Source organism: Pygoscelis adeliae, unplaced genomic scaffold (genome assembly GCF_000699105.1).
Source record: "Pygoscelis adeliae isolate BGI_AS28 unplaced genomic scaffold, ASM69910v1 Scaffold166, whole genome shotgun sequence".
NCBI classification, from domain to species: Eukaryota; Metazoa; Chordata; class Aves; order Sphenisciformes; family Spheniscidae; genus Pygoscelis; species Pygoscelis adeliae.
The window spans coordinates 4,127,110-4,136,847 of record NW_008825156.1 but is presented as its reverse complement, the minus strand read 5'-3'; the positions used below and the strand labels follow the sequence as shown (position 1 = coordinate 4,136,847).

General features: G+C 36.0%; 1 protein-coding gene across 1 annotated transcript in view; it reads right to left on the bottom strand.

The window, feature by feature from the left end:
• The window catches only part of PLEKHA7 (pleckstrin homology domain containing, family A member 7), a 79,247-nt gene that overhangs the window by 20,137 nt on the left and 49,372 nt on the right, over window positions 1–9,738 (bottom strand). Inside the window, exons 10-14 of the mRNA XM_009328614.1 lie at window positions 9,395–9,481; window positions 7,031–7,084; window positions 1,906–1,974; window positions 1,657–1,737; window positions 185–334 (exon numbers count right to left, since the gene is read on the bottom strand). Coding sequence (XP_009326889.1) covers window positions 185–334; window positions 1,657–1,737; window positions 1,906–1,974; window positions 7,031–7,084; window positions 9,395–9,481 — 441 coding nt within the window. The remainder of the gene's footprint in view (window positions 1–184; window positions 335–1,656; window positions 1,738–1,905; window positions 1,975–7,030; window positions 7,085–9,394; window positions 9,482–9,738) is intronic.

Sequence of the window (9,738 nt, the reverse complement as noted above, 5' to 3'; positions counted from 1 at the left end):
GGGAAGGGGACATTGATAAGAAAAGCTGGAGAGATTGCTTAATTTTTTTTGTTCTGGTTTAGTATCCTGTACCTTAACAAAATCAGTTCAGAACAGGACTTAACTCTCCTATCCAACAAACTATACAGTTTTACTCTAACTGGTATTTTAATTATGGTTTTCTTGAAACAACCAAAACACATACCGTTGAAACTTTGGATATTTCAGCCCGAATATGTATGAGATCCTCTTGCAAAAGTCTCTGCTGGTAAGAAATTTTTTCTGCATGTTGTGGTTGGTCTTTGTACTGTTCCATTTGCCTGTGTAAAACCTCCAAAACAGACTCCAGCTGATCCTAACAAAGAAGATGATGGCAGTAAGCTCACAACATTTACATGGAATTTTATGGATCTACCTGTGGGAAAATAAAAGTCGTTTTCCACCTCCCCAGTCTTTCCTATAAGCCACTAGAGGTTAGGATTGGCCTCCTGTTGTGGAGGCAAAGATGTAAATGAAAAAGTGCAAGAGCCTTAATTAACAATTATAACCAAAATTATCTGATATTTTCCATTAAATCCTTCCATTAAGCAGCCAAAACTGCGGAAAACACAAAGCAGTGAAAGGGGAATTTTTCTATTTACAGTCTGCACAAAACTGTAATGTACAGTTTCAGAAAAATTCCCACTAAGCAGAATAGAACTGTAACAGCCCTACCACTGCAGGGCACAGCATTAGCTGTTTATTTAAAGATAAATTCTCATTCACTGTTGTAGTTAAATTAGCCACATGAGGGATTAAAATACTGTCTAAAACACTAAGTAGGCCCGATTCATTCAGTCAGGAGTAAATAACACTGAATCATTTTTGCACAGTAGCTCTTCGGAAGGATCCATGTGGACAGCACTTTCATTTTAGAATAGATTTTTTTCTTAACCACCTCGTTTTATTGACAGCTATAGCTCACAGGCAGTGAAGCAGATAAAGATACATACAGGCAGGGAAAGACAAGGAAAGGCAAACCGTTTTGTTATTGTTTACTATTTGAACTCTGACTTGAATGGGAGGAAAGGAGGTGGGTTCCAACTACAAACTTGTCACAGGAGATATGCCAGCATTTCAGTTGTAATCCTCAGAAGTAAGTTCACAGTACTATATATAAACCACCGTAGGTTTCTGAAATTACTAAAATTTGAATATCTCCCTTCTCTCACTCCTTTTAAAAAACAAAGCAAAACATCCACAACAAAAACAATAAACAAACTAACCCCAACAAACCACCACGCAAGTTACAGTGAGGGCCCAATATGGTAGCACACTGCTATTTATGCAGTGTTTGTGCAGGTGGGAAGAACTGCAAATGAAACATGACTCCACCTCACACCATGTACATATTAAGACATAAAGCAAAACCACACAGAAAAGTCTATGTACTCCAATTTGTAATAAATGCCAGAAAATTAATGTATCTGGTTTTAAAACATTAATTTTCAAAAACATGTTTTCTAAAAGTGGGTACTCATCCTAACATAAAAAACAATTCTTTTCCTTATATAAGTTCATATACATGCCCAGACAAAACTACTACAATGCAAGCAGCATCCAGTAATTTCATTTTTAGTAATTCCATATTTTATGATTAAAGTTTTTATTTTATAAAACACTGTTTAATCTACTTACTTTATTTTCCTTAAGGGCTCTTATTTTGTCCTCCAAGTCCTGCAGAATTCTGTCCTGCTCACAGAAAATGCTTAGCTTGACCTGAAAATGAAATCATATAAATATATAATGTTAGATTTCAAAAACCAAGCAGAGAAGTCTCCACTAGCAATATTTTACCCCAAAGAGCATAATAATGTGAACACGTAACAGTACAACATAAATAGCCAAAACAATGCAAGAGGTTCTGAAGTGGTATTTGATACTTACATCAATATCACTTTCTGCAATCTTGACAGGTTTTGTACTTCGTTCTTTTAACGTGTCACGCCCTGTCACCTAAGAGGAACAGGTTTTAAAGATCTGAGAAATTTGTTGCAAACTAAAACCTAATTATGCTTCAACAATGAAAAGTGTTGTTAAATATTCGTGGTTATTAACAAAGATGAATAAAATTCTGGATACAGGTCTTTTCAAATATGGCTTTAGTTTTTAAAAAATGTTATCAGAAAGGATTACTAGTTATATTAGGCTACTCTTAGAGTAGCTTAAAATTCTGTACAAAACAGCATGATCCCACTTGTCTATGGTTACAAAGGTCCTGTTTCTGCAAAGCCTAATAGTTTTAACATTTCGGCTTTAATAGCTTTATAGAAGCCAAAGGATTTGAATAGTTCCTTTAAATGCACAGTTGCAAGAATAACAGCATTAATGAATGACTAAAAATACAACTTTTTGGCAACTATTTCATTCTACAAAGGATAGTCTCTTCCATAGTACAGGGTGAATTTTATTAAAAACAGACTGCTATAAAACTGCTATAGTGGAATTAAAGATAATGAATCTATCTTGGTATGTTTATAATATAACAAATCTCTCATTCCATAAATCAGTCATTTCATATTCAATTTCTGGTGAGAAGATTATCTTCTCACATAACGCAGTTTTTAAATCAGTACAGAAACTATACTATATTATACTTCCAACCTTCACAGCAATCTTAGAACGAGAGGCATGTCTATCTCTGTAGAAAAGTTTATTATTTCCACTGTCTACATGGGACCCTTTTTGTGAATAAATGAGGTTAGGAGAATGGCAATATAATACAGGTCATTAATCATACAGTTTTTAAAAGCCTTAAAATCTAATAACTTAGTATTGCTGATGAGAACATTTTAAAAGATTCATTAAAGCAAATACTATCTTACCAAAGAAACACCTGATGTTTAGAATTATAGTACTCATATCCAGTATATTTCTATTCATATACAGGCAAGAAGAAAAATTCACCTAAATATTGTGTTTAAAAGTTTTAATGTAAGAGCAGAAGTTGTTGGCTTTTTTGGTAGAAGCAGTAGTTTGCTTTTTTTCTGAATCTGACTGGCAATCTCCAGATGTGAAGCTACATAAGTTACTTATTAACCTAACAGGCACCTACAAGATCATGCTAGCCTTCTTAAAGTAATTAAATTTTACTGTAAGTGTAGATAAATCTTTGATACAACCTCAGTTTCTCATTTGACATGTTATATGACGTTGGCCATCTACACATAGTATTTTCAAATAACAAAGTAGGTTTAAGACAGAAGAGTATGGTCATCATTTATGTTTACTGTCTTCTCTCCTCCAATGGCAGACTCTATCCAAAGACTTATCATGTGTCTTCACATAGTGAAATGCTACTTCCCCACCACCAAAATCAAAAGCATTTACTGCCTCTCAAAACTTTCAATTTTTGGATATTTTAATTTTCAACAATTATGTGTTTTATATAAGAAAAACCCTTTCTTTCAAAAGCATTAATGGATTATTTAAATGCTAAATCCTATGTATAATAGTAACATAATTAAATATAAGCATAAATACTAGCATGTTAAAGTAATGATTTTGCATATTTAATTACCTGCAAGCTAGGAAAACGCAAAAGCCTTTTTCAATCAATGTAATTAACATAAAAAACAGAGTCTACAGATTTTTGGGATATTTTAAATTACATAATCATAACTGTAAAGAATTTGTTAATTATCAAGCAGTGAACATGAGAACATAATGAAGATTTAGCATGCTTTCACATGTTCAAAATTACACATAGGAGTCACTACTTGACACAATCATTTTCGAAACATGATAAAATGAAACCAAACACTGAGGTCAGCCATAATTTTGCATACAAACTCCAAAGGCGGGGGGCGGGGGAAAGGAAAGAAAAAATAAAATCTTACAGAAAGCTTTACTGTTTACCATAAGACACCTGTAAAAGCCAAACTATGTAAACATTGACTGCTATTTTAAAAAGCATGGGATGAGCACATTTCAGATGCAAGCAGTCTTACACGTATACTGGATAGTAACCCTTGTGCTGAGTTCTTTAGCACTTTGTATATCATGTTGATCAGAGGTCCATTATTTTCTATCTGTTTCAAACAAAAGTTTAGTAATAGCTTGTTAAAGATGTGAAAATTAAAACCCCCAAACCTTACAACTCAAAACTCCATGAGCAGCAGTAATCACACACTCTTATGTCACACCAATCCTTGAGGCTTATAGGCTATACAATTTGCCATCACGGAAGCTACAACTGGATATCCACCCATCTTGATATATTGTGGGTAGATTGTTCATCCAGCCATAAGACATTTTACTTTTGCAAAGCACACATACAAACACACCACATAAAATAGGATTTGCTCAAACTTGCCCAACTGCAATTTTAAGAGTATTGGGAACTACAGCAAGATATTTTCTGTCATGTAGTATGTAGTAACACTTGCACCAAGAGCTCTATATTGATAATTTGAGCAATCTAGTTAAAACCTCAGTGAAAAAAGTTATTTCAATCACACTTACCCTTCCTCCCATAACCAATACCTGCCATGCATTTTTTCCTTCATTATCTATGTGACACAAGCTTGCACTAGCAACGTCTTTCAAATGCAGTAGAAACTAAACAGCTTCAGATATTACAGAAGAATGAAGCAGGACCACTGCCGAACCACTGAGAGGGGCCCAGATTTGCTTCAATGGGTAGCACAATTTATACTTAGTGACAGAAACTTTCCTATACTTCCTCATCTATGTTTTGTATAACCTGCTCAGGAATGTGTGTAAACTATTCTGAAGTGAGGCTGCCCATCCATCCCTCCTGTAGCCTGCTTGAACTTGATTTCATAGTCACGAAAAGGGACACTTCCTTTACCACTTGTGTTTCACCTTATTTGCAAAATAAGGTGCAAATAAGGTGAAGGCCAATCGTATCCTGGGCTGCATCAAAAGAAGCATGGCCAGCAGGTCGAGGGAGGGGATTCTGCCCCTCTACTCTGCTCTGGTGAGACCCCACCTGGAGTACTGCATCCAGCTCTGGAGTCCTCAGCACAGGAAAGACATGGACCTGTTGGAGCGCGTCCAGAAGAGGGCCACAAAGATGATCAGGGGGATGGAACACCTCTCCTATGAGGACAGGCTGAGAGAGTTGGGGCTCTTCAGCCTAGAGAAGAGAAGGCTTCGGGGAGACCTTATTGCAGCCTGTCAGTACTTAAAGGGGGCTTATAAGAAAGATGGGGACAGACTTTTTAGTAGGGCCTTTTGCAATAGGACAAGGGGTAATGGTTTTAAACTAAAAGAGGGTAGATTCAGACTAGATATAAGGAAGGAAGAAATTTTTTTTACAATGAGGGTGGTGAAGCACTGGAAGAGGTTGCCCAGAGAGGTGGCAGATGCCCCATCCCTGGAAACATTCAAGGCTAGGCTGGACAGGGCTTTGAGCAACCTGCTCTAGTTGAAGATGCCCCTGCTCACGGCCGGAGGGTTGAACTAGATGACCTTTAAAGGTCACTTCCAACCCAAACCATTCTATGATTCTATGATTAAGTTTCTTTTCCCAGAAAGATCAGGAGCCCCCATACATTTCTCTTTCTGGAACCTTTTGTCAGGTGTTATGCAGGCTGTAGGAAGGCAAAAGGGGAGCTCCTGGGAGACCAAACAGCTCTTCGTGTGCCGGACTACAACAAATCAATCCAGATGGAATCCACTAAAAAGTTAAAAACCAATCCTAATAATTTGGCTAAGCACATAACATTTTCAGAGGCTTAAACTGTAGCCACTTATAACTGTGAAAATTGTTGTGTTTTATAATGGACAAAACACCGTGTTTATTAAAAATTTCTCAGATTGTAGGACGTTTTAAATTGAAATTTGTCATAAAATTCAGCCGATGGCTTGGGATGCAGTTACATTTGGCAAAGCCATGAGCAAACCAAGAACAAGGCCTAAAGTGAAAAGTATTTGTATATTAATGATTACAACAGTTTACATATTTGATAATTTAGACTATATATACCACATATATTATTTGATAAATATTCTATCTTTATATATATATATGACACTACACATGTGTGATATGTATTATTAGTATTTTCCACTGATATATTTGGTCATATATTCAGCCATTAAAACATCAGATAAAATTGAAATACATGTACTAATAGGTCCAGTCAGCTCATTAGTTGCACATACGCAATGCCCCATGGCATCAGTGAGAACTATGTACATGCAAACAATAAGGATAACAAGGTGTCAAATTTCACTCCACCTTGATTTTCAGAAGCACCATATGATTTATATATGGTGAGACATCCTACACACCACAAGCTGCTTTGCTAAGCAAAATGATTACACCTTTTTGGTTTTTTTTTCTTCAAAACCTGATATTAACAAGTCTAGATTTGCTTTCAAATTGCCAACTATCAGGTGTACCAGATACAGAAGTCATTTAGTTTAGACAGATGCTTTGATGCCCAATATCATATTTAAAATTTTTTTTTTTAAAGGAAATATCACGAACATTATTTGGGCAGATTATATCTACGGATGGATGGATGAATGGGTGCATTTGAAATCTCTTAGCTGTAGTAATATGAAAACAATGACAGGTGCTAATTAATCACCACATTTTCACAAGAAAGCAAGACATTATAAATACGGCATATTATAAAACCAAGGAAAAAGTCAGCTCAAGAAGATTTAAAGGGGAAAAGCTGGATTAAAAGAACACCCTATTTTAACTTAGAGTTGACTTGCTACAGCAAGACAAACATTTTGCATCAGTTTTTTTATCTGATTTCTCTAAACTCACATAACATCATTCATCTGGAGTACCGGTAACACAAGTTCTTCCTACACACTGAAGCAATTACATTTTCTGAGTTTGCAGTTTAATTGTATAGTCACTACTATAAAGACACTCAATATTCTAAACACAGCAGTGATGGCAAAAGACACACAGTTTCTATCTTTGAACAGAAGATGATTTGAAAACCTGCAGGTACAAAGACGATACGCAAAAGACCACTGGGTTAAAAAGAAATAATGGAAGTAGACTCCTATAAAATCTTACCTTTAGATCCAAATACTCCAAATCCTTTTTCAACTGGATATAAGTGTCATCCGCCTTCAGGAAAGTACATAGGGGAAAAAAATTGCAATGTATTTGAGTGTTTGAAACAATTTCAGAATACTTGGATTGGTTACATATAAGAAAATGGATGAAAGAGGAAAAATAACAGAGTAGGAAGTACATAAAAAAGCACATTTGCTCCACCAGCATATTGCTATTTACAGCTGAAAAATGGGCAAAATATATCCCAAGAATATTACTACCTCATGCCCACCCTCCAATCCAAACACAGAGATTTGAGTTTTCCACCTCTAATGAGACACGTAACTACCTAAAACAATAGATTTTCAAAAGTTATTTTTTCAAGATCAATTCCTACTGACTATTCCTTCACTGAAAGAGTTATGGTGATGTCCTCCAGCACAATGTCTGGGGAGAAGCAGAGACGACTTGTACCTAACTGAATGTCAAATGTAACTAGAAGCCATTATATAACAAATCATTAGAATACTTTTGATCACATTTCATACACATTTTAAGGTACGAATTCCTTTATTCAGAGAAAGTACAAAGTAAGTTTTGTGAATAAAATACTGAAAAAGATCTCACTTAGATGATTAGAGAATCCATTGTCTTCTAAGTAACAGCATTCAACTTGATCCTTATTTTTCATTGGCTCACCTGTAATTGCTATCAGCTTAATTTTATAGTTACATTCATCTACCAACATCTTCATTACAGTCGCTTCAAGAAGAGCATGCACAGAAGTCATAACAAAGTTATTTCTCCTTTTTTCAAAAGAGGTATTTGCAATACGCAACAAAATAAAGCTTAACTGTTGCAAAAGTGCTTTGTAATCAGCCAAAATGCCCCAGAATTCCTAGAATTTTATTGCTATTTTGACAGGATTTTATATCCTGGGTACATTAAACTTCAGAATAAAAAAAGAACACAACTATACCTTTTGAGCCAATGAGAACGTGTAGTTAAAAAAAAGAAAAGAAAAACTCTTTATGCCATAAAATCAATGGATCACACTTGCATTTCTTTAGAGGCGTTCACTTACAATTCTTGTCCGATCAGCTTGTAAGCCTGGCTGAGGACTTGACTAGAAAGTCTGCCCATTTTTGAAGAAATCCCTGTTACTATCGCCCATCTTAGTGCAATTGTTCTGTAGGTGAGGTAAGTCGGGAAACGACACTTTTCCAAATTCAAAAAAATTCCTTTCATTTTGGGCCAATATAAAGCCTTCACCAATTCCAAGAAGAGTCACCACATTTTATTCCCAGATGGCTCCATTTTTGAGGCTCTAATATGAACCAAAGAGCTCTATAAGTACATTTCTGTTTGATCTCACATACAAGTTTCATACATCAGTGCAATCAAGAGCACTGTTGATGATCCAAGATGCCCATGAGCTTTTATGAACCCACATTCACCTGCAGAACTGACACAATTACAAGCTCATATGAATGTACAAATCGGCTGATGCATTTCAATTTGCAGATGACGCAGCATGTGGCACAGGGAGCCAATCCCATCATGAAAGCAGCACAAAGAAATGGTTTTGCTTTAGAATGAACTTATCTAATATTTTAACCCACATTTCTGAAGACGCAGCATTTTCAGAAATAGTACAAAAAGGAAATATAAATAACACTTGGAAACATATGCACTGGTGCTCTGTAACTTAAAACGCTCATCTTTTATAGCAAATACAGTAGCAAAGAAAAACCACAAACGACCTGGGAATTGTAGAATACCAAAGAATGGGCAAGAAAGCACAGACTCAAGCATGCCACTAATGAAGCATTTGCAGAGTCACAAAATGTCATACGGCACAGATGAGCCAAGCAGCAGCTGACCTGATAGGTGGAATTAGTTGGCAAGTGCTGCAGTAACTGTGCGATTGTGTAATTTCGTATACTAGCCAACTTAGCCTGATGTCTCCTTAATCGAATGAGAAGCAATGTTAGCTCTTCAGGCTGCAGGTATTTAGACACATTGTAAAGAGGAAATTAGCAGTCTTCAGGGAGAGTAACTGTAATTACATTTTTCACCTCAGTGCCCAGAAAGCAGTTACTCGACATGATTAAGCAATTATTTCATTAACTCTGCATTTGGTCAAATAAACATAATAAAAGTTGAATCCTGTAATAACAGACAGCTCATCCCTGTTCACGTTGCAGATAACAGCAAAATTCCTCCAGGCTTTACTGGGAGCTGGTTAAGATTAAGTTCTCATTCAAGTTATTAATGTTTTAACTAATAAAAATACAACTACTATGGAATGAGCAGGATTTTAAAACTTAACTACAATATTATGATGACACAAAAGGAAAAGTAACTGCGCTCTCAACTTACCGACTTGCCATGCAAACTGGGTGCGCTCACAGTATGTGTCATGTAACCCATAGCAGGCATAGAGCGTCGATCAATGTGAGTTGAGCTCTGTAAGAAGTCACAGCCAGAATTGTAAGGATTGTCTCAAGTGAGAGTTATGTTGTGCTTGATGGAAAATTCAGAAGATATGCACCTCTGCCGCAAATTTTGTAACTGAATTCATGGCATGCTTAGATCAGGGTAACAACATTCATGGGCCAGCCAGATCCTTTGATGACTAAGTAAAACTTACGAATGAACAAAAGCAAATTTAGCACTTCTGATGCTGGGCAGATCAGCAGATTCTGGCAGCACAAGATGCTTCA